The following is a 15,964-nucleotide window of genomic DNA, read 5'->3' on the forward strand; positions in this document are numbered from 1 at the left end:
TGATCATGTACCGTAGTTCTTCTCCTTCATCCAAAAGATGAGAATGTATGTAGAGTCCTTGTTGTTATTCTCAATTGTTGAATGAGAAATCAAGCTCTATCCATAAAATGATCTTTATGTGTCAGATCAATATGAGATAATATTTTGAATTTCCAGAAGCATGCTGCAAAATAGTTACAAGCCATCTGAATGGGCAAGTGCTATGGAGCCATCAACCCCGATTTGACTGTAGTGACAACTAACAAGTCCTTGTTGCATTAAGGAAGAGCATGGATATAAATATTCGTGTGAACAGGTTTAATTGTATGCCAGCAAAAAACCTGTGCTGATCATTTATAACGTCATTTGGCAACACTCTTTATTCAGTAGATTATTGCAAATACTTACAAGCTATTTAAAAAAATAGAAGAATACAAAACATGTGATCTGTGCTGTTGTCAGACTGAACGTACTGGATAATTTCTTGGAGATTTGCAGTCATAGGAATTCCCTGGGCTTGAGAGAAATTATTGGCAATCAATGGTTTCCAAAGGGAGCAAACTAATTAGGCAAATCTAACATACAAAGGTACCAGAAGAGGATTAATGCAATTTGAATTCATAGAGAATTATTTGGCTAGAGGGGAAACTATCCTAGTTCCATTCTTCATCTGCTGTGTAAAATCAGGTGTAAAGGATGTGTGTGTTTGCCATAATGGTCAGAATTTCCCAAAAAGTAAAAATAGGCATTGGTATATACTGATACACCCTTTCTCAAGGGATGAGCTAGCGGTCAAGCCTCAAAACAATCAGGAACACCCCAACTATCTCTATTCGTTCTCTCGCTGTCCTTCTTCTCAGTGTGTGATCTCTGATTGACAAACCTAGTGAAATAAAAATGCAATATCTACCATTGTAAATGAAATGAAAGAGATTGTTTGCTCTTTTGATGGCAGGATGAATCTTATGGCTGTTCTGGTGGGTAACGTATACATAACAGGGGGAGTTCTCTGTATCTGGGGACTCCTCATCTCCTCTGGAACCCTACCTCTTTTGGGGAGCTAGTCAAAAATTGGATGTTCTGGAAGGTCTTTAACACCAGAATTATATAAAAGATTAAAAGTTATTAAAAAGTTATTAACAATTGGAGGAAAGATCAGAAGCAATGTGAGAAAATATTATTTTACTGAAAGAGTACTAGATGCTTGGAACAAACGTCCAGCAGATGTGGTTGGTAAATCCACAGGAACTGAATTTAAACATACCTGGGATAAACATACAGTGATATCTCATCTTATGAACCCCTCTTCATACGAACTTTTTGTGATACAAACCCCTTGCTTAAGATTTTTTTGCCTCTTCTTCCGAACTATTTTCACCTTACGAGCCAGAGCCACCGCTGCTGGGATGCCCCACCTCCAGACTTCCATTGTCAGCTGAAGTGTGGCGGATTCTCCTGAGGCTCCCCTCACTGGGAAACCCCAACTCCAGGCTTCCGTTGTCAGCCGAAGTCCTGGGATTCCCCTGAGCCTCCCCTCACTGGGAATCCCTTCAGTTTTGCCGGCGCTGCTTGAATCCCAGTGAGGGGAGCCTCAGGGGAATCCCAGCACTTTGGCTGGCAACAGAAGTCCTCAGGTGGGGTTTCCCAGTGAGGGGCGCCTCAGGAGAATCCCTGCGCTTCGGTCAACAATGGAAGTCTGGAGCCGGGGATTCCCAGTGGTGCAAGGCAAAAGAGGTGACTTTTGGGATGGGGTTGCATGCCTTATTTGCTTTTACATTGATTCCTATTTGGAAAATTCATCTTATAAACTTTTCATCTTACGAACCAGGTCATAGAACAAATTAAGTTCATAAGACGAGGTATCACTGTATATCCATCCTAAGATAAAATATAGGAAATTGTATAAGGGCAGACTAGATGGACCATGAGGTATTTTTCTGCTATCAATCTTCTATGTATCTGTTTCTCAAATGCAATTATTAATATAGGAAGTCCTGAACTTATTGTCACTCATTTAGTGATGCTTCAAGCCACTGAAAAAAGTGATCTCACAACCACTGCACATGCAGCTTCAGTTATTTTGTGTTTATGGTTAATGGCAGCTGCCAGTGGTTTGGGTGTACTAATAGTGGTGGCCGCCGGTAGTTCGGAGAACTGCTAGAAGCGTCAGCATGAGGCCCCACCCAGATGTTGCGTGCAAAGCCTTTTGAGCATGCACAGAGGCAGAAAAAGCACATGTGATGGTGGCACATGCAGATTGCATGTACACAAATCACATGCTTCCGAACCACTAGAGAAGGTAAATAGATTTCACTGCTGCTAAGAACTGTGATCAAAATTGGGGTATCATTGACATGAGTTTAGGAGGGCTAAAGTATCCCAGGTCTGACAAGCAAAGTCAATGAGGGAAGCTGGATCCACTTAATGACCTATAGTTTCCTTAATAACTGCAATTGTTCCAGTGATTTGCTTAATGACCACAGGAAAAAAATAGTTAAAAATCAAACTTGCTTTGAGGTTACCTTGGAAATTCTGCTCACAACTGTGATTGTAAATAGCAGACTACCTATGAATGGGGAATAATGGTCGGGACTTCTAAGTTTCTATAAACAGGCACCCATGGAAGCTATTATGCTTTCTAATCAGATAGCTGATCAATCGATAATCAATCTTTAGATTTCAGAATGACTCCTAATTGTGAATTGAAATCATTTTTGTTTGGGAAATTATTTTAGTTTTGTCCATTCTTGTTTGCGAAGCAAAGAGGCAACTGCTTTTTGTTTAAGCAGAACATTTTCAAAAAAGGAAATAAAATGGAAAATAAAAAGGGAGAAAGGAACTTGGCAGGAACCTTGGGAAGAATACCTGCTGAGCCCTGATAAGTTTGTGGGGTGAGTTTCTTGTTTAGCTACTAATTCAGCTTTTTTTTAGCAGCCCACATGCCTCTCAGCATGCAATATAATCCCAAAACAAGTAGAAAAAACTCCAAAAAGTAAACTAAGAGCAAAACAAAAATTTGAACAACTTAGAAAGCTCTGGTTTATTTCTTTTTTTAAAAAAAAAATCAATAGAAGTGAGTAAGGGAATAAAATAATTAACCTTATCAAAAACATAAAAATGTATCAATATCTAAAAGAGTTATTTAAATATATATATATATTTTAAAGTAATTTGTATAGTAATAACAGTAAACACATGCTAATAAGAAATAGAGGTAGATAGCTGGCGGATGGAGGGGAGCTTCCCAGTGTTTTGTATTGAACGTCACATCTGTCTGCTGGGCAGAAGTCTTGGGTGTGCGATCAGTGCAATGAGCTCCTGGCTCCCAGGGAATGGGCTCTTTCCCTTGAAACCAAGGGAGCAGATCTGGAGAAGCAGAGAGAGATATTGAGAAGATCTTCTGGGACGCAGTAGGAGCATCCCACTCCATGCTGAGCTGCTTTGGAGAATGGGGAAAATGGAGAATCTTGGGCAGGGAGGACATCAGTCTCTGGAAGTGGGACAGGCTCCCTTAGTTGGGCTTATTCGAGCTTATTTGCTCTCATCCGCCAGCCATACCCTTATTGGAATTTGAACCTGCAGCCTCTGCCTTGTAAGGCAGTGGCCTTTATCCCCTAGACTACAGGCTCACCTCCTTATCAGCTTGTACCAGGAAAGGTTTATATATGGTTTTTTTTGAGTCATCCTGGTATATGGAAGGAGTGCACGCACATACAAACAAATATAAATATAAATATAAATATAAATATAAATATAAATATAAATATAAATATAAATATAAATATAAATATAAATATAAATATAAATATAAATATAAATATAAATATAAATATAAATATAAATATAAATATAAATATAAATATAAATATAAATATAAATATAAATATAAATATAAATATAAATATAAATATAAATATAAATATAAATATAAATAATATAAATATCCTTCCTCTATTTCTAACTTCCATTTTTATTCCCCAACCATCGATGAAATAATCCCCATTTCATGGAATATTCAGTTTGTTCTTTCTTCTTAATTGCAAGCATTAATACATTCATTTCTGCACATTCTAATATTTTCTTAATCATATTCTTATCAGTAGGGATCTTTTCACTTTTCCAGTTTTGTGCGAATACAATTCTGGCTGCAGTTAAAATATGAATAATTATATATGCATTTCATTTACTGTTGGTTTCATGTAAAATCCCCAACAGAAATATTTCTGGTCTTAAATCAATATGCTGCTTTATCATCTTTTCCAGCCAGGTATGTATTTTTGTCCAGTATTTTTTCCTTCTAGGTATGTCCACCTTATATGATAAGACTCAAGTATCTGGTGGTAGTTCCAAAGAGATGAGAGAGAAAAAAGGAGAGAGAAAAAGAAGAAAGGAATGAGAAAATGATGGAGAGAAAAGGAGAGAAAACAACCCTTTCCTCCGAAGCCCTCCTTTTATTCCCTCCTCCCATTCGCTACACAATTATAAAAGCAGGATAAGTTTTTAAAGTAAATAATTCCAGCATTTTAAATTGCTATCCCACTACATGTCTTCCCGATTTAAGAGTCCAATTTCTGTATATTTAAAAAATTACTATTTTTTTCTCTCCTATCTTTTCCTTCCAATCTAGTATTTCCTCAGAATGCTTAGTCACTACTTTAACAAATATTTCTGAACAAATAGCTCCAAATTATTTTTTGGGTTTTATTCTAAAAGCCAATTAAAAATGCACTATAAACGTTTTTGAACATTGTTTTCTTTTCTTCTTCTTATCCCCTTTTCATATTGTCATCTTTTTTCTCAGCCATAGCTCTGTTCTTCTGAGAACTCTTCCAAGAGCTTCCTTCACCTGATCGTTCCTCAGACAATAGATCATAGGGTTGAGAAAGGGCGTAATGGCAGTGTAGAAGACAATGATTATTTTAGCAGAACGTGACTGTGTTTTACCACTTGGAGTTACATACATTGCTATCACAGAACCATACAAAAGGGCCACCACCATGAGATGGAAGGATATAGTGGAGAAACCTTTTTTCCTGCTACTTTGGTTAGAGGATTTGATCAATGTGACAATGATAATGCCATAGGAAATAGTTATAAAGATTAAGTTGCCTACTATGAGCAAAATATTCAAGGAAAAGAGGATAAATGGACCATTTCCAAGTGGAGGACAAGCTAAGGTCAGGAGTCCTTGATCACACAAAAAATTATCACAGACATTGGAGCCACAAAAGGACAATCTGGAGATCAAAATTATTGGAGTAGCATATGCCAAGAACCCAGTCATCCAGCAACCAGCTAAAAGCTTAGAGCAGTTCTTTGGAGACATAATTGTTGGATAACGTAGTGGGTGGCAGATGGCCAGGTAGCGATCTAAGGCCATGGTTGAGAGGAAGAAGTTTTCATTGACACCAAGGGAGAAGAAAATGTAGAACTGAATGAAACAGGCTTTGAAAGAGATGATCCCTTGAGGAGAAGCCAGATCAAAGAGCATACGGGGCATTGTAGTAGTCACGTAACAAATCTCTAGCAGGAAGAAGTTTGCCAAAAAGTGGTACATGGGGAGCTGTGCTAATTGCGTATCTACATTTACCAGCATGATAATGATTGTGTTTTCAGTTAATGTGCTGATATATATAATAGTAAAAATGATAAGGAGGAAGAAACGTTTGTGTGGTCTACTATCCAAGCCTAGCAAAACAAATTCCTGGACTGTGGTCCCATTGGTCAGCTCCATCTGAAATCAGAAGAAGTTTTCATAATTAGATGTTGTTCAAGATGAACAAACATATCAAAATAATTCTGACAAATTACTAAAATGTCTGATCCTTGAATTATCAATTTCAGAAGAAATTGTTTGGCAACATAGATGTTTTTTAAGGGTATCATTCAAAATTTTCAAGCACAGTGCCTTCTAACACTGGACCATTTTTCATTAACATTAAAAAAGTATAAATTGAATTGAATTTCACTTCATATTTCAGTGATAAGTGAATTCAGCATTCAGTGGAAGCTGCCTTGGACAAAATGCTTAAGCTGCACCAAACCTCAGATGCTTTTATTGCATCTGTAGTCAAGTACTAAATTCCATTTATTGTAATTTAAAATTGTGCTTCTCGTCTTTGAGAACTTTAAGGTGTGTGGACTTCAACTTTCTAAATCCTGCTGGAAGAAGTCTACACATCTCAAAGCAGTCAAGTTTGAGAAACGTCATTTAGAATGAAAAACACATGATAGGAGATATCTTTTGACTACTGATAGACAGATCCTGTCTAACATTGTGCAAGGAACAGTAGTAAACTTAAAGGATAACAGAAGTAAACTTAGAGGATAACAGGTGTTGGGAAGGTTAATAGCTTTGATTTCAACTAAGATTGAACACTAAGATGGAGATAGGCAGGGGAAGACACAAAGGTTTGCAGGTTTAGACATGAACTAATCCCCAGGAATTCTTTAGCTTTTCTTGAGAAAGAAGTTCCCATTCAATGCACTACCAACAGCAATAGAGCAGCCACTTTTAAGACATAACATTAAACTCTTGTGCAGTGTAAGCTGAGGCTTGACCGGAGAGGTCCTCCTGGACAGGGGTGGGCTTTCCGCACACGTGCATGGGCAGTGAGAGAAAAATTGAAAATAATGCACAAAGCTGAGAAAAAGATGGTGACCACATGCACAGTGCTAGAACTCAGCTTCTTTGTATACTCAGAAGGAAAATAAAAAAAAATATTAAAAAAAATAGATTTTTTTAAAAAGATGGCAGCACCCACAGATTGCCACTGACCAATCCAGTTCAGTCATGTCATTGTGACATCACCAGTGAGTAGCTACCGGTTTGGGTGAACCGGTCTAAACTGGGAGGAATCCACCCCTGGTCCTGGAAAGTGGAGTGAGGCAAGAACAAGAGAGGGCCAATGAAGGATAAACAACTACACAGAGTCAAAAATTATCAGGCTATTTCTTTGAGACATTTAGTAAATCTACCAGTAGTCAGTAAGTGAGGTTCTTTAGCAATATTAATGCATCAGAGTAATCAGCTATTAACTGTTAGATCTTGTGATACAGTGAGAGAATTGGAGACAGCATCTTTCCATCTCCTTGTCTATCACAGTGTTTTTCTAGTTGTGAGGGATATATCCAGGAATACATTTATCAGATTTAGGGCCAAATCTAATTTTATTACCCTCTAGAACAGTAGTTCTCAACCTTTTTAATGCCACGACCTCTTAATACAGTTCCTCATGTTGTGGTGACCCCCAACCATAAGTCCAGTGCCAATTCTCCCAACAGAGCTTTAAGCTGATTGGCAGGGAGGTCAGAGAGACACCCCCTGTAAACTGGAAGAAATGCAAGATGACTACAACTCAATTTTTGTTAGTATAAAGCATGGAAAAAGGGAATGGAATGTTAAGAGAGAGCTAATTTGCTTATTGGTTTGTAAATCAATTTTTGGCAGATGGAAGATAGAATTCTGGGATTCATATCCTGACTGTTGGTGAACCTGCATCATAGAGAGCAGATGTAGAGAGAAACATGGTTATACTGTCAAGTTGTTTATTTGTGTAAATATGAAACCAGTTCAATGAGAAAAGAAGAAATAAAAGCATAAGTTTTATATTGGAGTCATTGTATTATGTACTCAATATACATTGTAGCACAGTTATGCTGGAGGAAGTGAAGAAGATCACTTAAAACCATAAATCACATAGAAAACCAACAATTTTGCTCCAGGAAACTAGCAGAGAGAATTAAATTAAGTTGGGAGCTCACAACATCCCTTTCTCCAAACTACAGGCACCTGTCACTAAGAGTGGTGCAGTGACACTGCTGATCAAATCCAAGCTTTGCCATACATTGCTGTTAACCATTTTGCTGTTTCCTATTGTATTAAAAGTCTTTTTCCTGAATTGGGGAGTTGCACAGTTAAATTAACAGCCCTAACCCTAATCCTAACCCTAAATGTAAATCACTCCAAACTTGACTGCAGAAAATATGACTTCAGCAACAGAGTGATCAATGCCTGGATCTCACTACCTGACTCTGTTGTTTCTTCCCCAAGCCCCAAAATCTTCAACATTAAATTATCTACTGTTGACCTCTCCCCCTTTCTAAGAGATCTGTTAGGGTAATGCATAAGTGAACTATTGTGCCTAACATCCCTGTCCTTCTGTCCTATTATCTTTCTATCACTCCTTTATACTTTGTTATGTTAATACACACTATAATTCTATATTTGTTTGACAAACAAACAAACAAATAAATAAATAAATTTTACTTTTAGGCTTAGCTTTTAGATTTCACTGATAGAACAACAGAAATCATCTAGTCTTAGACTATAGATGTAGAATGTCAACATTCTCCTCCATTCAATACTTTCCTTAGAAATTGTATTTTAATCCAAAAATGAGGAATGAAATACTACAAAGCCTTTCCTGATGCAATTTATCAGCCAAGGAATGAAATGAAATGAATGAATGAAAAAAAGGTTTGTGGCAATGGAATAGACTTAGGGAAGATGATTTTGATTGTTTCTAAACTGAATACTCTACATAGCTATCTCTCAAAGACCTGTTAGTAAATATTAGAGCTACATTTTCTCCAGGCAGGTTATGATCATTTATTTATTTATTTATTTATTTATTTATTTATTTATTATTTATTTATTTATTTATTTATTTATTTATTTATTTATTTATTTATTTATTTATTTTGTCCAATACACAATGAGGGTTTTAGTGGGTATATATCTATATACACATAGTAAAATACATGATGAAGGTTATAGAGGAGATACTCATAGTAAAATATATCTAAGAAATAATAGAAAATAAGATATAATAATAGAACATATCAATGAAAGAATAGAAGAAGAGATATAGGAATAGAAGAAAGGTATAGGAGATATAGGAGAGCAATAGGACAGGGGACGGAAGGCACTCTAGTGCACTTGTACTCGCCCCTTACTGACCTCTTAGGAATCTGGATAGGTCAACCGTAGATAATCTAAGGGTAAAGTGTTGGGGGTTTGGGGATGACACTATGGAGTCCGGTAATGAGTTCCATGCTTCGACAACTTGGTTACTGAAGTCATATTCTTTACAGTCAAGTTTGGAGCGGTTAATATTAAGTTTAAATCTGTTGTGTGCTCTTGTGTTGTTGTGGCTGAAGCTGAAGTAGTCGCGGACAGGTAGGACGTTGCAGCATATGATCTTGTGGGCAATACTTAGATCTTGTTCTTCTCCTTCATGGAAAAGATGAAAGTGTATGCTAGAGTCCTTGTTGCACTTCTCAAGTGATGAATGGGGAAGCAGGCTGTATAAATAAAATGATCTTTACGCATCAGATCAATATGAGCTAAGATTTTGAATTTCCAGAAGCATGCTGCAAAATAGTTACAAGCCATCTGAATGGACAAATGCTATGGAGCCATCAATCCTGATTTGACTGTACTGACAACTAACAAGTCCTTGTTGCATTAAGCAAGAGCATGGATCATATCGGTGTGAACAGGTTTAATTGTAAAAGCAAAAAGCCTATAACATCTTCTGGCAACACTATTCAGTAGAGAATTACAAATACAGTAATTACAAGCAATTAAAAACAATAAATTTGGGAGATTTGCAGTCACAGGAATTCCCTGGGCTTGAGTGAAATTATTGGCAATCAATGGTTTCCAAACAAATTAGGCAAATCAAACATAGAAAGGTCCCAGAAGAGGATGAATGCAATTTGAATTCATAGAGAATTATTTGGCTAGTGGAGAAACTATTCTAGCTTCATTCTTCATCTGCTATGTAAAACCAGGTGTAAAGGATATGTGTGTTTGCCCATAATAGTCAACATTTCCATAAAAGTAAAAAAGAGTAATCTTAACCAAATTTTGTTCAGCAAGCTAAGTATTGATCATATTAGCTTCCTTTACTGATTTTTATGCCTATGCTAAAAATGGCAGAAAGAGGGAAATGCCTTGCCTAATGACCAGAATGGCCTTAGATCAAACCAATTCTTGTGTGATCTGAAGTCCATATTTTACAATTTGATCCTAAAGTAGCTTTATCTGTTGCTTCCACACATTTTCATAGAAGTCTTTGGACTTTGTATCTAAGAAAAACCCTTTGGCAGAAAGTCAAAATCTCAATTTCAACAAGTAATGTTCATGTCGATAGTTTTGATTTCCTTGTCTAGCACGTTTTGAAGAGGTAGCAGTATTTATCATCTCTTGTTTCATCTATATTTTATGTCATATGGAATAGATTACTTTGGCTATAGTTGGCATGAAGACACTGCATGTTTTTCAGTGTTCAGGATTATTCAGTGTTGACTCTGAGTTAAAATATCTAGGTCAAGAAAGTTGTGAGAATAATGTACCCATAGGAGTTGTAGTTGTGTTTCTATAGTACTCTAGTAATAATCTTAAAATGAATTCTGTTGAAGAAGACACGGCCAATAATGACTTTATTTCTCATCCACCCCTACATTGAGATGTGATATCCTTTCCCCTTTTCTGTTAAAGGGTCCCATCCTTTTCTCCAATTTATTCTCTTCTTTCTTTCTTTCTTTCTTTCTTTCTTTCTTTCTTTCTTTCTTTCTTTCTTTCTTTCTTTCTTTCTTTCGGTGTTCCTCCCTCCCTCCCTCTTTCCTTTCCTTTCCTTTCCTCCCCTTCCCTTCCCTTCTTTTATTTATTAATTAATTTGTTGGATTTGTATGCCGCCCCTCTCCGCAGACTCGGGGCAGCTAACAACAGTGATAAAAAACAGCATGTAACAATCCAATACTAAACAACTAAAAAACTCTTTATTATAAAACCAAACATACATACAAGCATACCATGTGTAAATTGTAAGGCCTAGGGGGAAAGAATATCTCAGTTCCCCCTTGCCTGACGGCAGAGGTGGGTTTTTAGAAGTTTACGAAAGGCAAGGAGGGTGGGGGCAATTCTAATCTCTGGGGGGAGTTGGTTCCAGAGGGCCGGGGCCGCCACAGAGAAGGGTCTTCCTCTGGGTCCCACCAAATGACATTGTTTAGTTGATGGGACCTGTGGGACCTAACTGGTCGCTGGGATTCGTGCAGCAGAAGGCGGTCCCTGAGATAATCTGGTCCGGTGCCATGAAGGGCTTTATAGGTCATAACCAACACTTTGAATTTTGACCATCCTTCTTTCCCTCCCCTTCCCCCCCTTCCTCTTACCTCGCTACCGGTTTGTTCCCTTCCATGCCATGTGGACATGTGCATGCTTTCTGCATGCGTGCATGCCCAGTAAAAAAGAAAGAAAGTAAGTAACTCCAAAAGCTGAGAAAAAGATGGTGACCACATGCGAAGTGCTGGAACTTAGCTTCTGTGCATGCACAAAAGAAAAATAAATAAATAAATAAAATTTAAAAAAATAAATTAGAATATGCATATATATTCTAATTTATTTTTTTGAATTATATATATAATGGAGGTGATTTGGTTGACTCAATTGTGTCAGCCCCTAACCCCCAACATTTCTCCCTTAGACTCTCCACGATTGACCTCTCCAGGTTCTTAAGAGGCCAGTAAGGGGCGTACATAAGTGCACTAGTGTGCCTTTCGTCCCCTGTCCAATCGTCTTTCCTTTCTCTCACTTATCATATATATTTTCTTTCTTTCATATATCCTCTCCTCTAAGTTCACTTTACCCTTATATATATTACTACATGTCTATTTTTCTTCCTATGTATTTGTGAATTGGACAAATGAATAAAGAAATAACATAATCCCTTAATTTTCAAATTCAGCAAAAAAACATGTGACACACACACACACACACACACACACACATATATATGTCACATGTTTTTTTTTTTTTTGCTGAATTTGAAAATTAAGGGAGACTAGGATAGATCTATTTCGGCCTTCTTTTGGCCTCATCAGCTAGCCATACCCAGTGGGACTTGAACCTGCAACCTTTGCCTTGAAAGGCAGAGAATTATCCTCTAGGCTACAGTATCCAATCCCTTCAGCTCTGCACCAGGGAAGGGTTACATATTTTTGTGTCGAATCACCCTGGTGTATTGAAGGAACATCACAGCTCCTTATTTGCCTCTCGGCCCAACCCAGGGCCATTTCCAAGGCAGTTAATTTTATTGATAGCCGACAATTCTATGTGTATGTGTCACATGTTTTGTTTTGTTTTTTGCTGAATTTGAAAATTAATGGAAACTAGGATAGATCTATTTCGGCCTTATATATTTACGTATAAGGACAATTCTTGATGAATACAGGCATGGAATGCTATTCCAGCACTCTGAGATGTTAGTAGAGGACTAATACTCTTAGACATTAGTAGAGGACTCTACTAACGCTACTCTAGAAATCTTAGACGTTAGTAGAGAACTAACAGAAGCTTAGTTAATTTTAGTAGTTTTGAAACTACTAAATACACCTGGAACTCACATTTTTAGGACAATTTTGGATGAATACGGGCATGGAACACTACACTAACACTCTGATGAGATTAATAGAAGACTAACAAAAGCTTAGTTAATTTTAGTAGTTTTTAATAAATTTTAAATGTTATGGAGATCGCAATGGCTGTTGCCTCTTCATTTATAAATATACATGGAACTTGCATTTTTAGGACAATTCTTGATATACAGTATATGTATGTAAGTATGTATGTATATATGTATGCATGTATGTATGTATGTATGTATGTATGTATGTATGTATGTATGTATGTATGTATATATTAATGTAATAATTCAATCTTCCATTAAGCAACATTTCCACTGGGTATAAATATATTTTTGCAGTAATAATCAACATTCATTACATTGATATTAATACTCTAATCTTGCAATACTAATATTTAACATACTAAAGCTATTCATGTTTCACTCTTAAGATACCTTCTAACTGGAATATAATAGTAACATTAAACATAAGGCCAACCTGCCTTCCATTGAGGACCTGTATACTGCAAGAGTCAAAAAGAGGGCGGGGAAAATATTTACTGACCCCTCACATCCTGGACATAAACTGTTTCAATTCCTACCCTCAAAGCATCACTACAGAGCACTGCACACCAAGACAACTAGACACAAGAACAGTTTTTCCCCAAACACCATCTACTAAACAAATAATTCCCTCAACATTGTCAGACTTTTTACTAAATCTGCACTTTTATTCTACTAGTTTTTCTCATCATTCCTATCATCCTTTTCCTCCCACTTAGGACTGTATGACTGTAACTTGTTGCTTGTATCCTAAATTTATTATTAATATTGATTGTTTCTTCATTGCTTATTTGCCCCCTATGACAATCATTAAGTGTTGTACCACATGATTCTTGACAAATGTATCTTTTTCTTTTATGTACGCTGAGAGCATCTGCACCAAGACAAATTCCTTGTGTGTCCAATCACACTTGGCCAATAAAATTATATTCTATTCTATTCATAATGATCCGAACAGCCATCATCATCATCATCATCATCATCATCATTTATTTCTCACTTAGTTTATTTAAATCTCAGTAATCTCCTTCCTCTATATCTAACTTCCATTTTTATTCTCCAACCATTGATAAAATAATAACCACATGATCATCATGTAATATTCTGTTTCTTCTTTCTCCTTAACTGCAAGCGTTAATATATTCATATCTGCACATTCTAATATTTTCTTAATTTCATTCTTATCAGTTGGGATCTCCTCACATTTCCAGTTTTGTGTGAATACAATTCTGGCTGCAGTTAATATATGAATAATTAGATATGCATTTCCTTTACTATAGGTTTCAGGTAAAATCCCCAACATAAATATTTCTGATTTTAAATCAATATGCTGCTTTATCATCTTTACCAGCCAGGTATGTATCTTTGTCCAGTAATTTTTCCTTCTAGGCATGTCCACCTTATATGATAAGACTCAAGTGTATGGTGGCAGTTCCAAAGAGATGAGAGAGAAAAAAAGGAGAGAGAAAAAGAGAGAAAGGGATGAAAAAATGATGGAGAGAAAAGGAGAGAAAACAACCCTTTCCTTCCAAGCCCTCCTTTTATTCTTTCCACCCCCTCACTACACAATTATAAAAGCAGGATAAGTTTTTAAAGTAAATAATTCCAGCATTTTAAAATGATATCCCACTACCATGTCTTCCTGATTTAAGAGTCCAATTTTCTGTATATTTAAAAAATTACTATTTTTTCTCTTCTATCTTTTCTGTTGAATCTTTGCTTGAATGAAGGACTGCATTCTTATGGTAAATAACTGTTCTTTATTAACGAGGAGTAACGGTTACAGAACATGGCCATGCCTGGCAGCTATATATAAGCCGGGCTGCCAACCAATCACATTACTAGTATTTTCCCGCCCAAGGAATATGGGGCGGGTACAAGGCCTAACTGTCCTCTGGACACAACATTTTCTTTCCAATCTGGTATTTTCCTCAGAATGCTTAGTCATCACTTTAACAAATAATTCTGAGCAAATAGTTCTAAATTATTTATTGGGTTTTATTCTAAAAATCAATTAAAAATGCACTATAAATATTTTTGAACTTGTTATTTTGTTTTCTTGTTTCTATCCCCTTTTCAGATTGTCATGTTCTTTCTCAGCCATAGCTCTGTTCTTCTGAGAACTCTACCCAGAGCTTCCTTCACCTGATCGTTCCTCAGACAATAGATTATAGGGTTGAGAAAGGGCGTAATGGCAGTGTAGAAGACAACGACTATTTTAGCAGTACGTGACTGAGTTTTCCCATTTGGAGCTACATACATTCCTATCACAGAACCATACAAAAGGGCCACCACCATGAGATGGAATGATATGGTGGAGAAGGCTTTTTTCCTGCTACTTTGGTTAGAGGATTTGATCAATGTGACAATGATAATGCCATAAGAAATAGTTACAAATATAAAGTTGCCTAATATGAGCAAAATATTCAAGGAAAAGAGGACAAACGGAACATTTCCAAGTGGAGGACAAGCTAAGGTCAGGAGCTCTTGATCACACAAAAAGTGGTCAGAGACATTGGAGCCACAGAAGGACAATCTGGAGATCAAAGTTATGGGAGCGGCATATGCCAAGAACCCAGTCATCCAGCAACCAGTTGCAAGCTTGGAGCAGTTCTTTGGAGACATAATTGTTGGATAATATAGTGGGTGGCAGATGGCCAGGCAGCGATCTAAGGCCATGGTTGAGAGGAAGAAGGTTTCGTTGATGCCAAGGGAGTAGTAAATGTAGAACTGAATGAAACAGGCTTTGAAAGAGATGATCCCTTGAGGAGAAGCCAGATCAAAGAGCATACGGGGCATTGTAGTAGTCACGTAACAAATCTCTAGCAGGGAGAAGTTTGCCAAAAAGTGGTACATGGGAAGTTCTGCTAATTGCGCATCTACATTTACCAGCATGATAATGGTGGCGTTCTCAGTTAATGTGATGATGTATATAATACTAAAAAGGATAAGGAGGAAGAACCGTTTTTGTGGTCCACTATCCAAGCCTAGCAAAACGAATTCCTGGACTGTGGTCCCATTGGTCAGCTCCATCTGAAATCAGAAGAAGATGTCATAATTAGACGTTGTTCAAGATCATCAAATATATCAAAATAATTCTGACAAATTTCTAAGATGTTTGATCCTTGAATTATCAAATTCAGAATAAAGTAAGGGCAGTGATGGGCTCCTATGGGAACAGTCAGGAACGCAGTTCCGGTAGCAAAATTTGGAGCTCCACCCCAGAGCACCCAATTTGCACTGAAAGATGTTGAAACAAAATGCATAAGCCATGTCCACAGTGTGGTAGTAAAAATTTTGGTAGCCCATCACTGAGTAAGAGGCATGCCCAAGCGCATCGGAGTGCCTTCCATCTCCTCTCCTAATGTTTCTCATTTAGTAGTATCATGTGTATAAATATATCTTTGTATACCACCAATACGTACGTGACAACAAACAAACAAACAAATAATAAATAAATAAATGAATAAATAGTTTGGCAACATGGATGTCTTCTAAGGGTATCATTAAAA

General features: G+C 36.9%; 2 protein-coding genes across 2 annotated transcripts; both read right to left on the reverse strand.

Annotated features, from left to right (window-relative positions):
- Window positions 1-4,756: 4,756 nt before the first annotated feature.
- Window positions 4,757-5,713, reverse strand: LOC139154166 (olfactory receptor 11G2-like). The gene has a single exon (XM_070728599.1). The coding sequence runs from the start codon at window positions 5,711-5,713 to the stop codon at window positions 4,757-4,759; it is 957 nt and encodes a 318-aa protein (XP_070584700.1).
- Window positions 5,714-14,528: 8,815 nt separating this feature from the next.
- Window positions 14,529-15,485, reverse strand: LOC139154167 (olfactory receptor 11G2-like). The gene has a single exon (XM_070728600.1). It carries the CDS (start codon window positions 15,483-15,485, stop codon window positions 14,529-14,531), a length of 957 nt encoding a protein of 318 aa, XP_070584701.1.
- Between the last annotated feature and the right edge of the window lie 479 nt (window positions 15,486-15,964).

This window comes from Erythrolamprus reginae, chromosome Z, assembly GCF_031021105.1.
Source record: "Erythrolamprus reginae isolate rEryReg1 chromosome Z, rEryReg1.hap1, whole genome shotgun sequence".
In the NCBI taxonomy this organism is placed as follows: Eukaryota; Metazoa; Chordata; class Lepidosauria; order Squamata; family Dipsadidae; genus Erythrolamprus; species Erythrolamprus reginae.